General features: G+C 40.3%; 1 protein-coding gene across 1 annotated transcript in view; it reads right to left on the bottom strand.

Annotated features, from left to right (window-relative positions):
* Positions 1-24,681, bottom strand: part of NYAP2 (neuronal tyrosine-phosphorylated phosphoinositide-3-kinase adaptor 2) — a 238,856-nt gene that overhangs the window by 16,526 nt on the left and 197,649 nt on the right. Inside the window, exon 5 of the mRNA XM_026491817.4 lies at positions 24,574-24,677. Coding sequence (XP_026347602.4) covers positions 24,574-24,677 — 104 coding nt within the window. The remainder of the gene's footprint in view (positions 1-24,573; positions 24,678-24,681) is intronic.

Genomic DNA, 24,681 nt, shown 5'->3' with positions numbered 1-24,681 from the left:
TTCTGTGATTCTATGTTGGAGTTACAGTGACCTAAAGCTTGAGGCTTTTCATCCTAACTCATGGCTAGCACTTACTCCTCAAGTCATCAAAACCACCCTTGTAATTTTGGCCATAGCTCATTGGACTCCTATTATAATTGCAATTCCGCAGAAGAGGTTGGCCATCACCTTTTAGCCAACTTCATTCAAATCTTCATGGGTCAGTATGGGAAGGCAGGAAAACCCAACACCTTGGACGAGAAACCCAACATCCCCTAAGAGCAAGGAGTTTCCTTGAGCCTATGATCTACCAAGCCAGGAGCTCAAGAGATTGGCCCTTTCCCTGCTGCCTTTATACTGCCATCTGGCTTCCTGCTTCTCTCCCGGCTTCCTGAGGTTTACTCGCTGCCCAAGAGGACATCCTTCAGAGCACCTACAAAGACAACAGAGGGCTCAGCTGACTGCTGTCTGGGAGAGGCAGGTCCTGTGTAAGATGCACTCAGCAGAGAAACAAACAAGGGTTTCCATTCAAATCGCAGATTGAAAGTCTTGTAATCTAATTTCCAGAATGAAAGGTTCTTATTTGCTGGTAACACACCTCTCATGAGGACAATTTGATGCAATGGACTAAAGTTTGAAAACTGGGAGGAATTGTTTATTAAATGGTAATTAAAGTTTTCACCACTGAGAAGTGCCGCATAGTTTAAAAGCATCTTTTCTAAATCAATATTCACAAAACGTCCAGCGTTGTGAAGCACATACTCAATTTCATCCTGAGAGTGACTGGTGGTGTTATCTGGAAATGACTCTGCCATCCCCTGCCCCTCCCAGCACCCGCCTTTCAGAGAATCGTGTATGGGCCATAGTATCATTCTCTTCTGTACATAAGGACAGCTTATGTTCAAAAGTGGAATCAGAGCTAAGTTTTAAAGCAGTAAAGTTCTTGCTGAAAATTATTCTAGGACTGTCCCTAGGCCTCTGCCCTATTATGCTACCCTGGCTGACAAGTCTCTATAGCATCTCTCATCATGATGCCCTTCGGCTGGATGCTTCAGAGGAAGCCGAGTCAACAGAGGGCAAATGCTGGGAACAGCACAGGAGGAACAGAAAGAGGAGCAGAAAGACTACTACAGCAAGTCATTGTCCCTAGAGAACAGCTTTCATCCTGCTATTTATCTGCCTAGAAACATCGAAGGGCTGCCATTGTCAAAGCGTTGTGTCTACATAAGTTAGGTTGCTATTGAAACATGTGGACCGTATGGTCACATCTGTTTTCATGATCTCATTGCTTACGACTCCTTCCTAAGAACTCTGGCCTCCCACATCATTCCCAAGTCAAATCAAAAGATGATTTCTCTCAACCAAGACGGTTAGATGTCCAAAGATGTGACACGCCTATTACTTTTGAAAATAGGAGGAATCCTTTCTGACATTCTGATCTAAGAGCCTGAAGAAACAACCAACACAGCTTCAGAAATCCATATTTCATAACAGCTAAAATGACAAGCTCTCTTCCTACCCCCCCACGTCAGATGGGTTAAACCACTCAGAAATAAACAAACAATTGGGGGAAAAAATGAAAATCAGAAAGACAACAGGAAGCGGGAGGATCTGGGTATTTTGTAATAGTTTGTAGCTGCCAGAGGTTCAAATAGAATTGAGGATGGCCTAAAAACTCCGCTACTACTTTCATTTCTTCATTCCCATTTCGACCACTTTGCCTATGGTTCTCTATACCTGCTGACATAAAGGTAATTCTAAATACATTGGTGACCTTCTAGTAGAATAACCACATGTTACTCATGAAAGACCTTAGAATTTCTCATGGGTGTAAGCAGGACCACAATAGCTAATCATAAAGAGCTTATATCTTTCAGTAATTTTATCTTTCTTGGAATACCTTCCTCAAGACCGATATTTGATGGACTTTTTTTTTCTATTGATATCAACATAAATGGTTTTCTAAGTTGGTTCAGAAAGGAGAGCACTCAGGCTTGAGACCACACCTGCCATGAATGGTGCCTCCTTCAGTAAGTGTTCAAAGAACAGTGAGCCCTGGAGGATGCTTCTCTGTAGTACTAGTGGCAGTTGAGTTGCTAAAAATAATATTAACAATCACGAACACACATTAAACACAGTTAAGGTGCCAGGTGCTTTATATATGCTCTGATTTACTCTTCAGGTCAGCCTTCTCGAAAGGTAGCTAGCATGATGCCCATTTTATAGATGAATAACTGAGGCTCTGTGAGTAAGAAACAGGTTTAAAGTCACTGAGCAAATAAGTGGGTGGAAGCAGAGTCTGAATTCAGGTGAACTCACTCCACATCCCCCCACTTTTAAGTCTTACACCATGTGGTTCTGTTCTTGGAGTAGTTGTGTGACTACAGTGTGATTGTAAACATTTCATGTTGCATATCTATCATTGTTCCTGGAAAATAGAATGTGACCAATGAGTGTTCACTTTCTTTCTCTTACTACTTCACAGAGTAAGTACCTGAGGCATTACACTGCTGTCCAAAGATGCACCACCAGGCAACAGAATAGCCAAATCTAACTCTGGAATCATCTGTGCCTCCCTGGCTCCTCTTGGAATTCAGTAAAACCTCAGTGATTCCCAAGACTTTAGATACTTCAGGAATCGACTTCTGCTTTTTCACCATGGCTGTTATCATAATTGATGCATATCATAATTGATGCACCATGGCTGTTATCATAATTGATGTATCATAATTGATACAATAATTATTGGAGACCTATCTATACTCCCTTGTAGTTACAAAGGACCTTGTGACTGAATTCTGTGTGTCTCTCTCCAGACAAATACAGATCTTTCAAACAGATCTCATTTCCCCCCACCCCTCACCTGTCAGCCTGAGGCAGCGGATTCATCAGAAGGTACAGATGTTCTCAGGATGACAGAACTGCACTTGGGGAGAAGCCCAGGCTTGTCCAAAAATCAGCAATAGCCATCAGCCAGGAACATCCGTATTGGATTTATTTGATGGAAAAACTTTTTTTTTTTTTTTTTTTTTTTAGTAAAAAGTACTAAAATTTTGGGCTATGCCTGTTTTGGAGCTCAACTACTCACCTAATCCACAATCACAAATGTAAAAAAGCATACAAAGTGTGTAGGAGTATATTACTATTGGACAATCTGTATTCTATCTAATCTTTTCATATGTCTGTATCCAGATCTAGGGCGCAATGACTCAGAATGATATTTTCCAATAATTTACGTCTTATTTTAAAAAAAAGATTTACTTCTATAAATGGAGACATATCTAATTACAGAAATGACAAGCAATATAATGATGAGATGACCTCTTTACACACTTTTCTTTTTATGAATGTGTGGGTTAAGAATTACTAAACAAACCCTAGCCTTTTAAGAGCCAACAGCCCATTTTCAGTTTTCAGGGAATAAAATTGCATCGGAGGGGACACTGGGGAAGTTATAAACTGCCTCAGCTTTTTATTTTTAAAAATAGGAATGCCAGTCTCTATGATGATCTGATTATGTGGGGTCAATGAAATATAAGGATGGCCTTATAATAAGGTTATATAAGTAAAAGCTGTTATCTCTGTCATTTAAAGATTTATGTTCATAAAGTTCCTTTAATTAAAAAATTCTTGAGAAAACTGAGCCCTACAACACTAGAAAATTATAAATTAAATATAAATTATTGTCAGCCGAATAATTCAGGGAGCAGTGCCGTATTTGGCATTGGTGGTAAGACAGGGTCTATGAATGAACAGCGACCCCTTGCCAGTGAAAGAAAGCCCCAGCAACAACCCACACTCCTGCACTCTGTTAGCACTGTCTTATCAGTCAGGTCTCTTGGAACGAGAGCTTTTTCCATACTTTCAAATCTGAGCAATGCTTTAATCTGCCAAAGATGTCTTTGGTTAACAAGGGAGAGAGCCTTAGTTTGTCAAACTTCATAACAAAATTTAGAGGCTTCCATTGACCTTCGGCCTGGAGGCACTGGAGCTCATAAGAGGCTATAGTGTTGAGGCCAAACACGCACTCATGACTTACAAGGGAAAGTGCTAAGAGGTAAACTGGATATCGCAGGAGGTCAAATATGCTAGCTGCTCGTAGACCACCTCATCTCACGTCTCCATGTATATTCACTAAATACTTGTGAATATCTCTCCATGCTACAGGTGAGGAAATGGAGATGGCAGGGCTGGGTGGTGAAGGACAGAAGGTTATAAGCCAGGGCCGATCAATTCCACACCATCTTTCTACGTGCCAAAGCATTCTTGAGAATTAGAAGAAAAGGTCAATAATAAAATTGATAAAAAAAAAAAAAGAACGATTAGAAACCCTAGTCTGAAAGCAAAACTGTATTATCAATATGTTTGCAACATATAAATATTGTTTTAAGTTACATTAGTCAATGACATGTCTTAATTCAATATAATTATCATATGCCTTAATGGACGTTGTAGACAAAATTTAAAAAAATACCCAGGCACTCACTGTATCATATATATAATATTTAATGCACAACCTCTCACTTACTAGTTAGTTTTTCTTTCTATGATCATGATTTCAAATTATACAGTATTACTAATATTTTCTTTTCTGCTTTTTTTTTTCTGAAATAAGTACTTGCTTTTTTAAGGCATTCCTCTGAAATGAGAACATGCCTCCAAAAACAATTGTAATGGTGTCCATACTTGTAGGCTGCGTTTTTCCCTGAACACAACTTGCCAAGTTTCTCATACAATATATTTAATATCTTTCTCTTAGCTGGGACAGAAATAAAATAATTTATTCATTGTCCTTTGAGGACTGAGCAATGATAACAAAACCAATGATGTTGTCAAATCTATTTTATCATAAATTACCATTATCCTATACTCTTTAGAACTATAATTACAGCTCATCTTAATTACTACTATTTTTCAGATAAGGCATCTGAGTCAGAGAGGTTAAATAATTTGTCCATGGAATTCAGCAAGGGGATAATTGAGCTAGGATTAAACCCAGAGATTCTGCACATCTGCAGATTTATATCCAATCATACCATGTTCATGAGCAAAGCATTTCATAAATAAGTATATTCCGGGAGGGACTCCTCTGGGTCCCCTATGTTTATATTTCATATCTATCATGAAATTCAAAAATATATAATATTCTGGAAAGAAACAAATGGTCTTTATTTTTATTTGTACTCATTTAACAAAATGCAACAAATTAAATGAAAGGTTGCCTTCTTCCCATGAAATTTTAGAAAAAGGTCTGAAAGAACTTGACCTTTGAATATGGAAGCCATTAATTCGTTCCAAGTTTTGAGAAGAGCAATGGAAACTCTTTCACCATGAGTAAACAATGACTAATGAAAATCATTAATGTAACCTATGCGGGTTGTGAAAAAGACACATCTTGCCAAATGATATGAGAAGGTAGTCATGGATAATCATTCATCTTGGGATAGAAAAGAGTGCCACATCATTTCTCTCTTGTTAGCACGGAAGACTGGAGTTGTGCCCCTCCCTTCGCTAAACATGATCTACTCTAAAATCTGCATGTTACTACAGATACAGCTTCCAGATCATAATCCTATTCGAGCTCTCTGAATCCTGGAGACCCCTGTGCCCTTGGCAAACATCAACAAATCTTCAGGACACCCCCACTGGGACCAAATAGAATCTCCGGTTCTCTCTCGTCATATCACTCCCAGGAGAACCTGCAAAGAGATCAGACTCAGGATATGAGATGTAATATACGCCACTTCTCAATTGACTAATGGCAAACAGAGAGAGCTTCCTGGTCTCAAATGGCAAAAGGAGGAAAATCAGCAAAGCAATGACAAGTCAGGGTTTATGGTCATAGGACAAAGATTCTGGACTGAGGGTAGGTTTCCATCCCACACCCTGCGCTGATTCACTTTGCATGTCTGTAGTTTCTCCAAGAATCATTATCACACCTGAGCTCACGGTGGCCCTCTACCAGCTCACCAGGAATAGCCCCAGGGGGTAAATGGGAACACAAATGTTTCTTGCCAAGTGTCCCAAGCACACTAACCTTCCGCACTCCCCACCAGAGGCTCTAGATAAAGGATTAATTAATCTTTCAGACTGGTTTTATGTTAGGTTCACAAAGCATTTCATTTACAAAAACCAGAAAATATAGCCCTTCTTAACTGGTCCCATCAGGATGCTTTTTAAACCTCCAAATCCATACAACCTAATATATATTCAAAGCCTCAAACTCTCTGCAAGTTACAGTCTCTTGAAGGCATCGGTGTCCTCATCAAAGTCTTGCTAGGAGAAACAGAAGGTTTTCATTTATCTTTGCGTCTTCTCTCTACCCAGCAGCATTCAGAGCACAAAGCTAGGACCCAATTCAGGAAAATTAAGAGCTTTGTGGCTTCACCTGACTTCCTCAGTCTTAAATGGGTCCTTTGCTCACCACACAGCAAATCTGTGAGTTTCAATTCAGTTCAGCAACAGAGCACCTGCTTTGTCATTATGCCCAAGATTAAGGAGAAATAGGACTATCCGTAGCGAGCACAGAGATGGTTGACGATCCCTTTGGCATTTCAGCCTCCCTGCCAAGGAAGAATGGATGGGAGGTAGTAGTGCTGGTGTCCCCAACTGTTCTTGTTTCTCCATGTTCATTTCTCAGAGAAGACTGAGCTTTCTGACTATCCTCTGTGTCTAATAACTGCTCATTGATACACCAATTCTATCACCAAAAAGGTTGCACGACCAGAGCATAAGATGGTAATTTGATTCACAAGTGTCTGTATCTCCTATAACTGCCTGGAAAAAACGTAGTCTGCCGTTGACTCATAGTAATCATCCAAGGATGGTATTTATTTTTCTAAAGAGATTGTTACATGTGGTCCAAATAAATTTTAGGAAAATTGACTTTAATCCAGATCTCTGTCATTCCAAAACATATAAAAAATGAGAATTATTACTTGATGCTCCCAAAATGATTGCCAAAAGCCTACAGTAAGATTTTTAGAGAAAACACTGAAATCATTTTCTGAGGAAGAGATAAACTAAGTCAATAGCACCCCTCTGTGGTAAAAGCAGGTTATACAAATGATAATTAAGACCATTATTTTATAAGGGTCTTTACAATTTTTTTCCTATAAAATTATATTTATAAAGGCTACAGACCCATCTCCGAATCCTGTCCCCTACCTTCAGGCAGGGCCACACCAGTGTCGTCTCACCGACTTGGGAAGCTGCTATGGTTTTAAAGGTCTCCAAAGGGAAGATTTCATGATCTCTTCTGGTAAAACAGTCCAGGATTTTACTCTCAGGTCTCATAAAAATCCTTTATACAACAGCATCCACCCATTTCCTCTAGTTAAACCTGCCTCTTGGGTTGAGATGAGAAACAGATGGTTTCCATCCTTATCCTTTGGCAGCTGTGTACATCGTTAAGGCCATGGAGAGAGAATCATAGCAAGAGGAACTCATCGTGGTTTGTCTACGCATCCTTCCAGGGTAGGACCTGCAAATACCAGGCCACTGTTCTGTGCAAAGGGTGTGTGTTAAGGGACCAGAATGTGCCAGGCAAAGCTCTTCAGCTGAAGAGGGTTCCAGCTTTCCCTTAGACCTGGGGAATCCCTGTGCCCTCCAGACCCTGCACACTTTCTCACCAACCTGACTCTTCAGAGGAGATGCTCAAAATGGTTTCAAGCAGATTTTTGAACAATAGTACCTACTAAATTAACCTCTTCATACTTTGCCCATCATCTGATGATGGGACACAACTACAATTGTTCATAGTGCTTTCTTTCCGTCTTTCTTTTTTTCTCTGTTGATGTCTAGCATAATTATACCTTTTCTATTACTGCACTGAAGGCTACTTTACATTTTCCTAATTTGAATATTAATTTGAATATTAATGAGTTTTAAAAATGTAATTCGCTTTAGCACTTCCCTGTGATTTTCAAAGTCTGCCCAGTACATTCCGGATACCTGTTTTCATAGGGTCGACATGAGAGGACTGCGCTGCCTTTTCTGTTTTCTTTCTTTTTAGTGTTTCCCACCGATTACAGCTCTGTTATTGTTGCTACTTTGGGAATAAAGAATGTAGGTTTCTATTTATATCTCTAGATAAGGTCTGTTTTGATAACCACTCGGTGTAGAGACTACATTTGCCTCGTATTTTTCCACTGCAGTGAGTTTTTAAATGATGAATTAAACATAATGATATCTTGTTTGTGGTAGGTAAAGACAGTAGATGCAGACATTTAATTGGGGTCCTTTAATTTTAAAACAACACAGCATAATAAATGCCAAATTCACATTCCATAATGGCTTTTTATCTTTTCTCTAAAAAGGAAAAAGACAGATTCATGGAAAGTAGTAATTAACACCTATTCCATAAGTGCATGTACTATGTTTTATACTTACAGGCAGATCATACATATTGTAAAAGAACAACTCTCTGTTTGTTCTTGCCTAAAACCTCACTGTAAATTAAATATGGTCCATATACTCATTTCATAGTGTGTCGGTATTTATACTTGTCTTTAATCTTACTCTACAATGTTTGTAGTTAATGTATATTCAATCTATTTTAGTCTAAAATTAGCAAACAGAAAAGGTGAGGCATCAGTGGGGACACGATGTCTTTTTTTTTTCTTTATTCATTCATCTTTAAGCATTGCCCAGCATGGAACTCAGTACTGTCAAAAGATTTCTAGTCCAAGTGAGCTGTTAACTCTGAAGGTCCTCTTCTGCCCTCTAGTGGTAATGAGAGGTACAGAACATTGCTCAGACAGTGGACAGGGTTCAAATCCCAGACTTGCCATTTCTAGCTATGTGAAATTGAGACTTAACTTGACCTTTCGTTTTTCACTTTTCTCATCAGACATAGAGTAATGATGACAATTTGCAGGATTGATGTGGCGGTCACAAAAGAAAATGTAAAGTCAAATCTATTTAGAAATTGATCAAACAAAAACAGATTTAAAAAAAAAATAAAACACAAGATGCATGATATATTGAATCAGTGGATTTGATCCTGTGGTGGACAGACTCCAAAACAGCCTCCTGGGTCCCTCCCTCCTGGTACACTGAGTATTTAGAATAGAGAAACAGCCCTTATCAGCTGATCCAACATTGTGTTCCCAGTCATGAACCAAACTGACAAACTGTGTGCCATGTGCTTCTCGGAGAAGGCCTTCTGGCTCAAAATGTTTAACTTGAATCTAGTCACAAAGGAACCATCAGACAGATCAAAACTAAGGGTCATTAGGAAAACAAAACAAAACAAAAAAACCAACAACCCAACAACTTCTAGACTAAAAATTTCGACATCTTGAAAAATCACTGAGGCTGAGAAATACTCATGATGGAAAAGAGACTGAAAAAAGGACAATGAGAACTAAATGTAATCTGTGATCCTAGATTGGATCCTGGATCGGGGAAGGGCATTAGTGTTGGGGCACTTGTAGAGACTTGAAAGTGGGCTTTTATGAGACCATCGTATTACATCATTGTAGCCTACGTGATTGCTTTTCTGAGTGTGATTGTTTAGAAATATGCCCATATGCCCTTGGTCTTAGGAGATACTTGTTTAAACATTTAGAGATGAAGTGATATGATTAAAATATATGTGTATCATTTACTAGGCTAGAGCTCCTTTGAACACAAGAAGTTTTATCAGCCGCTGAGCATCCATCAGAACGTCTGGTGCTTATCAGATGGACAACGAGCATTTGCTGAGTGAATGTATGAAAGCAACTTGCAAACTCTAAAGTGCTAATGCTAATTACTGCAACGTCAATGATAGTTACACATGGTAGTTATTAGTAATGACAGTTACACATGGTAGTTATTAGGATTTGGTTGGTGTACAAGAGATGGTAAAAGCCAAACAGTGGGTATGAGACACAGGCTGGAAAATTTTGTGTGAGATAGGTGATTTTAGAGTGTGGAGGCTTTAGAAGGAGGAGGGGAAGGTAAAATAGCCCCAAGTTAATTATAACCACACTCTTTTTGCCCAGACCCCAAATGACTGTTTACAGCACTGTGGCAAGTAAGGTTATCAAGTCACTATCAGAAAGTTTGCAGCCAGCAATATTCTCCAGTGAATCTTTTTCCTAGAGTCCAGGCACTGCTCTGCCCCTGGGAGTCGCTAAGAGAGAGAGGAAGGAAAGATGATGGACAGGAAGAGGAGGGAGGAAAAAACATGACATGCTCTCCTCCAGACCAGTCCCTTGGCCTCACCTCTCTGGGTCATTTCTCTCCATCTCCATGATGAATATTGAAATATAGCACTCCCTGGGGGACCTGTAAAATCCCTCAAGAGTTTTAAAGGAAATAGGGAAAGGCAAAATGCTGCCCCCTACTGGCAGCTTTAGCAAATCTTCACACACAATTCGTGACACCGTTAACAGCTGCATTAATAGTCTCCCTCTCGTGACTCATTCTGAGAAAACAGTAGAGCTGGAAGGTAGACTTTCTTTTAAGTGAACATACTAGAGTGGTAAATAGCTCTTTGTCACTGACAGTTCTCACAACTTTTTAAAAACCTATTTAAGTTCTTTGCCTTTGTATTTAAATTTGGCTGCTGGAGTAGCTTTAGAAATTCCGTGGGCATGGGGGCGCCTGGGTGGCGCAGTCCTTAAGCGGCTGCCTTCGGCTCAGGACGTGATCCCAGCGTTCTGGGATGGAGCCCCACATCGGACTCCTCCGCTGGAAGCCTGCTTCTTCCTCTCCCACTCCCTCTGCTTGTGTTCCCTCTCTCGCTGGCTGTCTCTGTCAAATAAATAAATAAAATCTTTAAAAAAAAAAATTCCGTGGGCATGTACCATGTGCTCAATCACCCAAGAGAAGAGTTCTCCTGTGTTTAGGGCATCCACCCAGGAAATCTGAGGCCAAACGGTAGAAAAAGAGAGAGAATGCAAGCCAGAAAGAAGTTCAGCTTCAATAACCTTATGCAAAATTTTGTGAAAAGAAAATTTAGATCAAGTAGAATATATATAGACTGTGATAGTGTGATTTATAATAAGGAATTTATACTTGGTCTTCATCTCCATTCCTGGCACACTGCTCCTAGAACCCTTGGAATTACCTGCCAGGAGAATTGGAAGGGTGTCTTTTGTTATGTTAATGAGATGACTTTTGGAAAGCTGGAAGGATGGGAGCTGGCTGTTGGTGGAGCCAAACATGTGATTAGAGGGTCAGAACTTTTTAGTCCCACCCACTTCTGGGGAGGGAAGAGGCCCTGGAGAATGAGTTCAATCATCAGTAGTGAATGATTTAATCAACTGGACCTACTTAATGAAGTCTCCATGAAAACCCAAAAGGAGGAAGTTCTGCGAGCTTCCTTCCACAGGTTGGTGACCATGGGGAGTTTCAGACAGAAGGGGGTTCAATGAGCTCCTTCCCCAGACCTTGCCCTATGCACCTCCTCCATCTAGCCATCTTGATGTATAATAATAAACCAGGGATCTAGGAAGTAAAAGGTTTCTCTGAGTTCTGTGAGCCGCTCCGGCCAAGTACCTGAACCCAAGGAGGGGATCATAGGAACCTCTGATTTATAGCCCAGTGACAACCTGGAGTTTCCATTATGGCATCAGAGGTGGGGTCAGTCTTGGAGAACCGAGCCCTCCACCTGTGGTATCTGGTGCCATCTGCAAATTGAGTTAAGTTGTAGAACCCCCAACTGGGGTTGGAGAATTGCTTGGTGGTGTGGGGGGAAACCATCCACACCTTGCAATATGAACTAATGAATACACATTGTGGCAGGTGTCAGAAGTATAAATGTGATATAAGTTTTGTGTTATTTTAAGAGATAAAACTTCAGGGGCGCTTGGGTGGCTCAGTCGGTGAAGTGTCTACCTTTGGCTCAGGTCATGATCTCAGGGTCCTGGGATTGAGTCCCGCATTGGGCTCCCTGCACAGAGGGGAGTCTTCTCCCTCTCTCTCTGCCCCTCCCCATAGCTGGTGCTCTCTCTCTCTCTCTTTCTTTCTCTCAAATAAATAAAATCTTTCTAAAAAAGAGAGAAAAAATTTCATATTGAACTATTTGTGGGGAGAGGATGTCATTATCACTTCTATTAGGAAGCATAAAGGTCTTAGTGTGTCCTCCAATCCCACTTTATGTTCTATCTTAAATATATACTTGCATCATTAAAGTTTATCTCTCTCTAGTGGTCCCCATGACATACTCTTCCTCTTTGTGTCAATAAAGCTGCTTTTTTTTATTAAAAAAAATCAATGTTTAGTAATGAACTGAGTAGGTATTTCCCTTTTCGTGTGAATTGCAGGCATTGTGTTATCTCTCTCAGTGGTACCTAAATTTTAATTCTCTTCTCTAACATTTGTCTCTCATCCTCCGCCAGCAGGTAAAAATAGCAAATTAATGGAGGTGGGCATGTGCAATGACTATGTGCCGAGCCACCTGTCAGGAGCCCAAATGCTTCTGCAAATTATTATAACAGCTTTACAATGAGATGCCTATCTGTTTCCGCCTTTAGCATTAATTAATTTATTCATTCAATATGTACTAAGACAACTAGAGATTTCTAAGATGAACATATACACCCCAGCCCTCAAAGGGTCTACGATCTAATGCAAACAATTATAAGCTGCATTTTTGGAATCAAAAGAGATTCTCTTTGGAAAAACAAAAAAAAAGGGGGGGTCCCATGGTCAAATATATTTGAAAAGCATGATATGTGAGAGCCTCCTCTTTGCAATTTCCAATGCACATCTGCAAATTAAGAACTCTGATAGTAAAGGAATTTATCTAATCTGACCTTTCCCCAGATGGCTTTTCTGGGTAACAAACAGAACAGAAGACAATATCCCTCAGACAACGTTCTCCTTTATACAAAAATAAGGCACACCAAGTATAAAATACAGGGGAGCTGTGGACAAGGAGATATGCTTGGGAGGGTGGCAGCAGCCTCAGGAAATGGGAGAACACAATTGATTCCAGACTTGACCTATTGATAAGTAATGGTTTCCAGGAGGCCAGGATGAGGGAGGGTATTCCAAGAAGAAATAAGTGTCGGGCAAATCTTGGAGACATCCCGGGGGCATTTGAAAGTGAGAAAACCATGGAGGGTAGTGGATGGGCATGAGATGTACCAGATAGGGTGCCGGATAGTGAAGCTGAACAGAAAGACCGGGGCCCGATCATACACTCCTTGAAACCCATGCAAAAGCACTTTATATTCCATCCTGTAGGCAATGGGCATACTTTACAGAACTCTGCACTGAGGAGTCAACAAACACATGGCACTCTCTTGTTGGTGTGGAGGCTGGATATGGGGACAAGTGGGGAGAGTGGACCTGAGCTGGGGAAAAGCATGAGCCTCTCATAAAGCCGCACTGGCAGGCACCAGTCTCGCTATCTTCTGCTCTCCTGTCCTGTGGCTTCTCTTGTTTCCCCTTAATGCACCATACATCCTCAAATGCCTTGCACGTCTTGGCCCCAGCAATGTTAAATGTTCCCCCCCCCCCAAAAAAAAAAAGCCTACATGTTAAATAATAAATTACTGAAAATAAGCATTTGCCTTTAAACATTCTAGCTTAAAACGGGATTTCATATTCATTGTCTCATTTCATATGGATGTAGAAATCAAAATACCTGGAAATTCCATGAGGCCTGTGGAAAGCAACCATGGGATGTGAAGTGCTTCCCATGTAAGACTTCTCTAAAGTTTCCTCGTTTCATCATTCAGGTGACTATCAGACAAGCGACAGCATAGATCGCGTTCCTGCCTAGGTTGTAGCCTGAATGATCCCTGACTGGCTCATTGGCCTCTCCTGAAAAGCCTCAACCCTTTCACGATGGGGTGGGTATGATTACTCTTGACACCTTCTGGTCCTTCAAGTAACTTCCTCATTTCCTGGGAGCTAAGTCACGATGTTCAACCTTCCAGACTCCATCCGCGTCAAAAAAGCTGACAACTAGGGATTATCAAGTAGCTCCAATGCTGCATTTATTTTGGGAAACAAAGGCTTTGGAGTGATAGTATAGTTGGTCACCCCCCACCCCACCCAGTTTAAGGTGTCTGTTCACAGGTTCCCCACGGAAGCCCAGGGCTGCATAAATCTTGGTGAGTACATTCTTTGTCCTTTGTGTGCGGCTGGCTGAATCTACTCCGGGGCTCTAGAAGCTGCGTTTATGTGTGCGTGTGTGCGAGAGGGTGTGTTTTCTTTTCAGCGTGTGAAAAGACGTGCTCGAGTGTTCACGTTCCTCCTCGTGTGCGTGCACACACTCATTCACACGCCGCACACCTGTGGCTGCGTGGCTGGTTTCTCAGGACCCCCACGCACGGTCCATAAGAGAAGGACAGTCAACGAGTGACCTCTAGCTTCCTTCCAGGAGCTGCATTCCCGGCCCCACCTCACCCTTGGAGATCATGTTCTTAGGTGGTACCTTGCTCAGTTGAAGTCTGAGTTGAATTTGACCCTCTGCTATGTGAGCTTTTAATCTAGAGGTGTTCAAAGGCAAGACCTGGAAAAACCAAAGAATGATTAAATAAAGAAACGGCATTAACAGAAATGAAACGGAGTTATATGAAAAGAGCAAAGTCAGAAGGGCAGCTATTTCTGGTAGAAAAGAAAACAAACACCGAGTAGATAGAACCACCCGGGCTTACCCCTCACGTCCACATAGCCACTAGCTATGAAACTCGGTTTTCCCATCAGTGAAATGGGGATAATGTTATCTACTGCACATGTAGGCTGTGAGAATAAAATTAGATAATATAACTTCTTGAACATGGGGGCAAGCACATAATAAGCCCCCAACAAATGCCACTTTGGAAATCTATTTTATTTGGGAAAGATGCTTCAATGAGAAGGATAGTGTTTATTTGCTGCACAGAACAGAGAACAACAGTTTGTCCAGCAGGTGAACTAAGTGGAGAAAGTGAAGATTTCTAGGGCTTCCTGAATAAGGCACTCGTAATGTGAGAGTATTTATTATTCGGAGTCAAATGTAGTATGACTCTGAGCCAACTTTACTACAGCATACACATCTCCTCCTGCCCCAAGTGTAATTTAAGTTGGAGGTAATTTTACCCACTAGTTAGGGAGGCCTCTCTTTTCAGGAAAGAATCCTACACAATATGTTTCAAATATGCTGGTGATAAACAAAAGCAGTCAACAGGCATCCTTGCATTCAGCCAGTCAAGCTCCCTTTGCCAGTTTTCTTTTCAGATGCAACACAAGGAAAAATGACCTCCTTTCCTTGAGGCTCAGTTTGGATTTAGGAAATTACAATGCACAGAAGACGTCATAAGTCCTAAGGAAAAGAGTTGCATCTCATCATCAATAATGCATAGCATTCAGAAATCACTGGCTGCTGTTCGTTATTCCCTCCCACCCCCAAAAGTACAGGAAGGTATATTGAAAAGTTAGACAACCTAAAATTGCAAGACTAAAGTCATGAAAATTATCCAAAACAAGTATCATAAAAGACGTTTGTTCTGGGTTTCTATAAGTATTATGGTTACTTTCGCAAACAGCGTATTTTCTCTGTCATAAATCAGTTTTGAGTCGCTTAGTTTTAAAATCCAAGTACAGATTGTAAAGCACACTTTGGCTGCTAGGTGGCGCTAGGCGTCCACCTAATGTTATGTGACCTTCCCCGCACTAGATGGTCCAGCTCCATCTGCAGCCTGATACTCATTTCAACAGTGACAGCCTATGATGGGGAACGTGTCTGTGGACTTCTGCTAACAACTGGCAGCAGAACACAACCGTAGCGTTTAGCTCTCAAATGGAGTTAGCAATCGGAAAGCTTTAATGGTCCTACAGTGGCTATCTATCTGTATACAAGTCCAACAAGCTCTACAGTGATACATTGGTAATCTGTTCTCTAGACTGAGCCAAAGCATTGCTTTCAAGTATATGGACATTTGGAACAAGTCTAGCAGTTAAATATTTTCAACTGCCCTCCTTCCCGGGGTCTCTATTATCTAATCATTTAATAAAAATAGACACGGAATTGGAAACTTGAAAGATCAGCTTAGAAACACATGGAATAAACTGATGGGACATACATGGATTTAAGACCCTTAGCTTTACTTTCCCGAATATGTCCATATTATCGCCAGTCTTGGAAACTAGAATGCCCTTGGCATCTGAAGAGGAACAAATGAAGCTACAGAGGAATATATATATATATATATATATATATATATATATATATAGTCCATAGTCTCTGACTTTGCTTAAGAAATACAAAGCAGTGCCCCTTTACAACCATGGATCGTGGCGAGGCTGGGCACACGTTCACTCGGGAAGCCCGAACGTGGTTAAAATTCAGGCCTCATGTGTACATAACAATTTATAATGCAATATCCTGAATGCTTTTTCCATTAAAAGGCAAAATAGGAATGAAAATACAGAACAGTCAGATCAATATCATAGGATAAAATATTATAATGGGCACGCTTGTGGATAAATGCATGTGTGTGTAGGAGAAAAAGGCATTTAAAACTGTGGTCTGGGTGTCTGGGTGGCTCAGTGGGTTAAGCATCTGCCTTCTGCTCAGGTCATGATCCCAGCGTCCTGGAATCAAGTCCTGCATCGGGTTACCTGCTCATCAAGGAGTCTGTTTCTCCCTCTGCCTCTCTCTCTATCTCTGTCTCTCATGAATAAATAAATTATTTTAAAAAAAACACACAAAACTGTGGTCTGGGGAAACTTTTTAGTGTTGAAGTTGGTAACAAACTTATCCTTCATCTCTGCATCTTTTGTCTTGACCCCAGCAGGTAAGGGCTTCCCCTGCAGCCTAAACTTTTCTTTACGTCATTCCTACTTTCACTCAGATAGAAGAGTAAAGTAGTATTAGGGGGCAGGTGGCCTTTCTGAAATGATAACCTTAGTTGGTTTCTACTCACTTGGCTTCCAAGCCACACATGAGACCTATAAGGTAAGAAGACACGCCAGATACAAATTCCTATTATATAGTAAATAATCAAGTAGCTAATTTCCTATTTGAAAAAGGAATAATGAATATAATTGCATCAAGTGTACTGAGAAGGTGGTAGGAGAAAGTAATCCATCTCAGATGCTGGCAATAAGGAGATGCACTGTCTAGAGAATTTAAAATCAGTAATAAAAGTGACTAAAAGTCTGTCTGCTTTTTAGTATTACCGTGCACCAGCAGTTCTAAACAAGGTCAGGGATACAGGGGGAAAGAACCATTCCCTCCTTGCCCACCCCCATCGGAACACCACTGATTAGAACAATTCTCTCACTTGGAATTTCTTAGCAAGCAGGGGAGTAAATTTTTGGAAGAAGAAAAGCTATAAGGGAAAAGAGAAAGAATGAGCATTTTCTAGCAGTTTCTGTCTGTCCATTCAAGACTTTCCCTACATATGTTATTCCATTAATCCTCAAAGACAATGACCATCATCCAGGGCACAGAACACTGTGCCCAGTTTACAGATAAGAAAACAGACGCTGAAGAGCTGAACAATGTATTCAAGTTCACACAGTACTAACGGGTGGATTCAGGACTCTAAAAGAAGTCCTTCATCCTCTAAGTAGCTGAGCAGCTAAGATCACAGACTGACATTTACTAAGTACAAAACTTGGACAAAGTATTCGAGTACCCGCAGTTGTAATGTGGGATGATAACAGGACCCACAGGCTAGAACTGCAGAGAGCTCCACTGTCACAGTGTCAAGAAGCTCTCAGCACAGTCCTGGAATATAGCACGGCAGGGATGACAAGAAATAGCACTTGGTTTTTATGATGCAAACCTCATCTAAGAAATCCAAACAATTTCTGGATTTTCCATGGGTTAAAGAATGCTGGAGTATATCCTTAAGGTACTTCATACTTTCACCTGCAGGTCTGGTGGGTTATGGACTCTGATGCTGAGAAGAAGGATGCACGCAGGAATCAGGGACTACAGCGGAGTCAGAGGTGGACACTCTCACAGCCCGTGTGTCCCCATCCCCTCCCCTCAGTGTCAACTGGTTCATGACTTCTTAGAGAACATCCTCTTGTTTATTACATTCTGCCTCCTACTCTAAGGGAATAAATGGCAAATTATTCTGGGGGGGTGGGGATTGGTTCATCCTATTCGATAATGGTGTTATTGAGAGACGGGTCATGAGACTACTGGTCTTTAAAAGGTGACTCCCAAATAGTCTGCCCCTTGAAATATACAAAAGTTAACATGGGCTGCCTAAATAACATGTCAAACTTCTCAGCTACACTGTAGTGTGTTGTAAAAAGCATTCTGAGTCTCTGCTCCTTGAATTCTTTATAAAAGTAGAAATCAAGTAATGCCAATATTTCATTACACATATTACTGTTATTTAAAAGTGATCACAAAATTTTGCTTTTCCTTTAAATATGAAATTAATTATATAGCGTGTCAATGGGTACTCAAGGCTAGTATTTATATAAAGCAATCAGACAGGATTATTGAGAGCACACATAAGATACTGCTTTTTTTGTTTTTTGGCACTTGCATTATTTTAATGTACTTTTGCCATAATGCATGGCAATGGATCAATATAAACACTGACATTCTTACTTATAATATTAATTTATTCCACATTTCACAGGGCTAGATCCAATCTCTTCAGTAAACATCATTATTATAACAACTATAATTTCTTTGTAACATAATTTTTGTTAACATAACACTTTACTTTACAATTTGAAGTTAGTACAGATAAACCCTTCTCCAGCGTGATGATGTTGCATTGTAAACATAGTAGGGGTTTCCAAGTACCCTTGTTGGGTTTTACATATTTGGAAATATACGTCAAGGTAACTTGTACGCAGAAGGAAGCAAACGATAGGAGTCATTTTTAAATCTATTGTATGGCCTGAAGGAAGCTCTGTGGTGGGCAGCTATGTGTTAATGAAGTGAGTTCAGCGTTGGCTGCTTGGCTGTGTGTTCTGTTTCTGCTTTTCCTCCATTTCCATCCTGCTCTGTAATCATGAGCACAGAATCCAATCAGCTGTGTAAAGTACAAATACAACGCAGAACACTCTCTCGGGTCAGGTCTTATAGGAGGAACTGGAATATTCACAGGGTCTTAACAACAACAACAACAACAACAACAACAACAACAACAAAAGTTTGTTCAATATTTGAGCAAGGGACAGTAGAGAAGGAGCCCTTCATCATATTAAGTTGGGATGGCACACACTCCCCCACCACCTCTCCTGTTCCCTCCCTTCCTAACACCATTCTCTCCCACCCACCACAAAACTTCAGCTCCTAGAGAGAAAGCACATGAAAATGTATATACAACTGATCAGATGAAACCTCTTAATATATAGGTTCTAGGTCTACAAGACTTAAGGCTAGAATAAATTATGAACAGTCTTGGTAAAATAAGTTCTATCCATGCTGATGGTAGCATGGAAATTCTAAAGAGAAAACACTGTTGAAGCTTCTCAACTCTTTAAATTTTTCTTTTTCTACTTGATCCTATGCATGGAAGGTGAGGTTAAATAAGAACATACCCTTTAAGGTTACATCATTCAGAGATGTAGGTAGGCATGGAGTGGATGAAAACAGAATTCCTTTCTATGTCTTTGTTTGAGTATTTATGTCAATATACTCTCCCTTTGTCTTTCACCTTCCTTATGCTTTCTAGGCTCCTATACATTTTATGTGCAAATGTTCTGACTAAATGGAAAATTAAATGAAAGCCCAGAACTCATGCAGATCTTGAGAAAGAGCAGTGGTCTTCTCAAAGCTTTGAGACAAAGCATTACTGAGGCTGTGGGGCGAATCAATGCATCCCACTGCATTGGAGGTGGGAGACTAAGGAAAAGGACAAAATTAGATTGTGTGAGAAAAACATTTTTTCAAGGATGTATAGAGAGGGACATTTATCAAGAGAGAAATTTTGTCAGTCAGCAAAAGATCACTGAGTCTCACACAGTGTGCTGGCCGTTAGAGGTATGCCTGGAATGGGGCACAGGCCTTGTCACAGAATCACATATACTGATCCCTAATCAGAATCACATATACCGATCCCTAATCCCTAACTTTGAATGATTTACCTTCCTTTTTTCCAGGTATCTAAAAAACAATTTTTGACATCCAGGCACAGCCAGAACACAGACTGGATATGTGTCAAGCTTTGGACACCCAACACGTTCTTCCATTATCTGGGCAACCTGGCTGGATGCTGGCATGCAGACACAGCTATGGCATCCATGGGAAAAAAGAACGTGTTCTACTCTGCAGCCAGCCCGGGGTTGGCTCTCATTATGCTCCAGCAGGGTCATCAAACTGAAGGGGGATGTTAGGAGCTTGGAAAGAGGCCAGAGGACTGGCACTGAAAGGAATAAACATTTGAGAAATCATCCTGAAGGAGCAAGTTGAAAGGACGTGGGTGTGCTCGTCTGGCCAGCAGCCGTGGTGAGGCCTGTCCTAGGTAATGAAGAGGCATCTCTCATGGCGTGGAGGGCCCACAAAACAAGAGATAATGGCTTTGGAGGCTACTGTGGGATTTCTAAAGAGATTTGGGTCTGTCAGCCTTCGCAATGTATGTCCAAAGGAAATTACAGAAGGCCTTTTCCTAACACTTCCCCAAGATCACGGATCATCAGATATAATACAGTTTCAAAGGATAAACTAGCCACAGGGAGAAGGTGAAGTTTCATTTCAACGCTTAGGTCACAGTTATTGCGATGCGATTCTGTGACGTGATGTGATCACTGCTCTGTGATTCCCTGATTCCACGTGGGGATCTGTTATTTCACAAATGTGAAGTGTGTACATTCATGAGTGAGTGAGCGTGAACAAGTATGTACGTGTAGGTGTGAGTATGTGAGAGCTTATGTGTATGAAGGAGTCTAAGTGTCTGGAAATGACGGTGTTTAAGTGCGTGTGCACATACAGTGGAAGGTGTAATGCTCATCTCCTTCCTTCCCTGAAAAACAAATACAAGCATTCTTTGGGACATCTGTCCAAGGAAAGCTGGCACTTCTGTGTGGAGACACTGCCTAGCTGCTCCATTCCTGAGAGAAAGCATGGCTTTCCCAAGGCCACGAGCATTAGCTGCTGTCCTATCACCTGCTGCAGCAAGACTACGGATGGTATCATCACCAATGGAATGGAGGTCATATTCCAAGAGGTAGGCTTGTTCCTGGCCTGATACAGAGGAACAGCATGAACATCATTTTCTACTGTCTGCAAAAGTGGTTACACCCTTTCTTCTAAACACATGGCTTTCTACTTTACTACAGAAGAAAAAAAGAGAAAGTTACATGTGCTCCAAGTTCAGTATGACTTCCATGCCATTTTACTTTTATAACTAAGGAAAGAAAATAACATTTTCATAGCAGGAACTGAAATTCAGTCTAATTTCTAAAGATCTGCTTTAAGACAAATGCCAAAATATGTGGCCGCATTGCAATAAAATTCCAAGGAAATGTCTTGCCCCATGTCTAGTCTACTTATTCTGGAGTGAATTAAGAAAGAAAAAAACCTGTTTTCATCTCTCCAAGTTTCAAAGAATATTGTACTCTAAATGCTTTACAACTCACTTCTTTCCTGAGCATTACATTTTCTCTTCATATTTTGAACTTCCAGTCAGATAAGATTACACATTTCTACAAATCTTGTGTCTGCTGTAGTTATCTGAGGCCCAAAGATTGCAAAACCAAGCAAATGTTATCTTGACCGTTTTTAATACACACATGTTCATGGCGGACAGTCACTGTTGGCCCTAGGCTCTTCTGTGGCTCAGTGAGTAATGACTGTCTCTAGACTCTTCGGGGCGGGCCATCATTATTGGCCAAGGCTGGGCGGGGGGGGACTTGTGGGCACCTCTGTACTTCTCTGCTAAAGCAATGTCAGGCACTTCCATATGTCCCTCTTGCAACACTTCTTAGAAAACCCCTACCACTACATGTAATGGTAAGTCAAAAACTTGTACTGAGGAAATGGAAAAGTGATAAGATATGAATAAACAATTTGAAAGAAAACACAATTCCTTCTCTCTGAATGGTAATGTTCCTTAATGTGGCTGAAATGGCACACACGTCCTAAAGCCAAGTTCCTCAACTGATAAGCACCGTTGGAATTATTTTAGGGATTAGTGATTGCTTTTGTTTGTTTTAAAGAAATCATGTAGTTTCTCCATGATTTCCTAGTAAGAAGTCGGTTCATCTCCTATTAAGCATTCTGTGTTTAAATAATGGCTGGGACACTACATTAAAAACTAATGATGTATTGTATGGTGACTAATATAACATAATAAAAAATTTAAAAAAAATAATTGCTGGGAATCCTGGTATTGGAAAAAACTACTTAAGAAGCGATGAGGGTGATTGTTTGATAATGCTAGACGTTCCATATCTGAGTCGTGTATAAATATTCACTCTTACAGTCCACAGGTCACCACTGCCTTGGATAACCAAACAAAGGGCAGTCTCATCCTTGTTGTTACTTAGAGACACATCTCAGTCAAGAGCCTGCGAGAGAAGAGGATCTTCGATAAGTAGCCACTGACTTTAGTTCAAAGCTAGGTCATAGGGGTGCAAAGCAAGGTTCTTCTGAGCCATGCTTACCTCTTTAGTTTCAGAATATAGGGATAGGCGAATTCTACAACCTGTCACAAGCCACAGAGGAGAGTCTCAGAGGCTCGCCTTCTAATTCAGAGCCCTGACAGTCCACATACCCTGTGCCAGAATTTCTGCGGGTTTTATAGGGAAACTAACAGTGTGCAAGCAACGTGAGGGGCTTTCTCATGTTGCTGTATTTGGAAGAATAAAGAGTATTTCATCAAGTGAGCAAGGACTTGATAATGCAAAGGCACAAACATTGTGTCTTGTTTTTATTCTAGAAGTTTACCCCTGCTTTCATTGAGAGTTAAAGGGGCTTAGGATGGAACAACTATAAAGACAATCAGGAAAAAATGGAAAACAAGACAAAGAATAGAAAACCACTCTGTGACACTGAGGGTAATGTAATAGCAAGATACATGTCCTTGGAAAATCGATTATGTGAATGCAATCTTCTGACAGCTAAATTTCTTTCCTTTCTGTATCTAACTTTTTAAACGTTAAATATTGGTAAATGTAATATTTTTGAAATAGCTTTAAATCAACTAAAGTGTCAGTTTATCTTAGGTTAATTGTGTTATTTATTAATCCATTGTCTTATCGTTTCTACTTCTTTTTTTGTCCAAAAAGTGTTTGAGCTGGATACATTGAGTTATGAAAGCATTTAACATTTTAAATGAAGACACAAGGAATTCTAAATGACACTTGAGATGCCCTTGAGAGAAGCCTCTCATCTCTCGTGTTTATAGATATCTCATATATTCATAAATCAAATCCTGTGCGTATTTAAGCCAGACCAAAATACTAAAAAGCATCATGTCTCCCATTAGAAAAAAAAAATGCAATTATTCTGCTTAGTTATGTTTTTAAAATAGCTTGACATTTTAAATAATTGATGAATATGTAATTTGCTAATCAGTAACGGACAGTTCCCATGGAGGTACCATCGCTAGTTTCATGATTTACTATTTCAGAAGAGTTTTATGAATGCAAAGATTAAAGCCGGGAAGCGGAGAGAAATCACTCCAGGATGACATTATCCTATTTAACACCCATAATACTTAACAGTAACAACAATTAAGCTTCACAAATTAAGTCGATGTACTGAATTTCTATTGGGTGGGATATAGACAGACATTTATGTGTCATGATTTTTCCCCGTACTAAATTCCCCATAGACAACCAGGTACCCAAATGAACATCGGAGCAACATACTGTTCCTGTAAAGGATTAAATGATATTTTAGTTTATGCCTTTATTTCTTGTCTCTTTTGCCAAGTGATAATAGAGGTCTTATTTACCATGCACAAACACTTACATTCTCTTTCTGAGAACATTTCTGATGTTGTTGGGATTAGATAGGAGAGTCATTTATTTAAAAGATTGCCTTATTAATCTAGAGTTTTTGGTAAATATCTAGGTTATCTGGTCGGTCAATTTGTCTTTATGGCCTAAGAAAGAAGGTTAGCTGCCATGTTCAATCCAGATGAGTTGGCATATGAATATTTATAAGGACATCGATATTCACAGTGTCTTACAATCATGCTCCAAGCTAAATAGAAATAAAAGCAAAATGGCCACAAATATTACAGTATAATAGGATAAGAGGTAAAAGGTATGTACAAATTCATTGACAACATCTGTGCAAGTGTTGTAGACAAAACATTTAAAAAGAAATCTACATAAAACAAAGTAGATAAATTTATCAAATGTTGATAAATTTTCAGAGACAGTATAAAAGTACACAAAACATGGAAGAGAGAAAGAATTGTTAAAAAAATAACCGCTAAGCCAATACATAGAGTACAAGTTTACTACATTAAGATTACAGAATGATGGGAACCAGAGACAAAAAAAACGATTTGGTAACAAACAGCAAAGAAAGTTTCACCAGTCACAGAGAAGAAAGACTTTCCTTTTCAGATGAGAACACAGACTGCCACGACTCACCCCCTCCACCCATACACACAGAGAAAAATAAAAGCAAATGCGAAAGTTGTCTACAGCAACACATGACAGACAGAGGTGGGAGCGTTTGGCATGTTGCATCACAGGAAGTCAATCACGATTGGCTAACGATGATGGTACCTGGCTCTGCTGCAGGTCACTGGCTTGCCTGAGAGGAGTAACTGACGGAGGGGGCACACCTGACGTGGAGGCAGACCGGCCTAATTTGCAGCTTACTTTCGGTTCTGT

This window comes from Ursus arctos, unplaced genomic scaffold (assembly GCF_023065955.2).
Source record: "Ursus arctos isolate Adak ecotype North America unplaced genomic scaffold, UrsArc2.0 scaffold_1, whole genome shotgun sequence".
In the NCBI taxonomy this organism is placed as follows: domain Eukaryota; kingdom Metazoa; phylum Chordata; class Mammalia; order Carnivora; family Ursidae; genus Ursus; species Ursus arctos.
The sequence above is the reverse complement of the archived record's forward strand: the minus strand, read 5'-3'. Positions and strand labels throughout refer to the sequence as shown.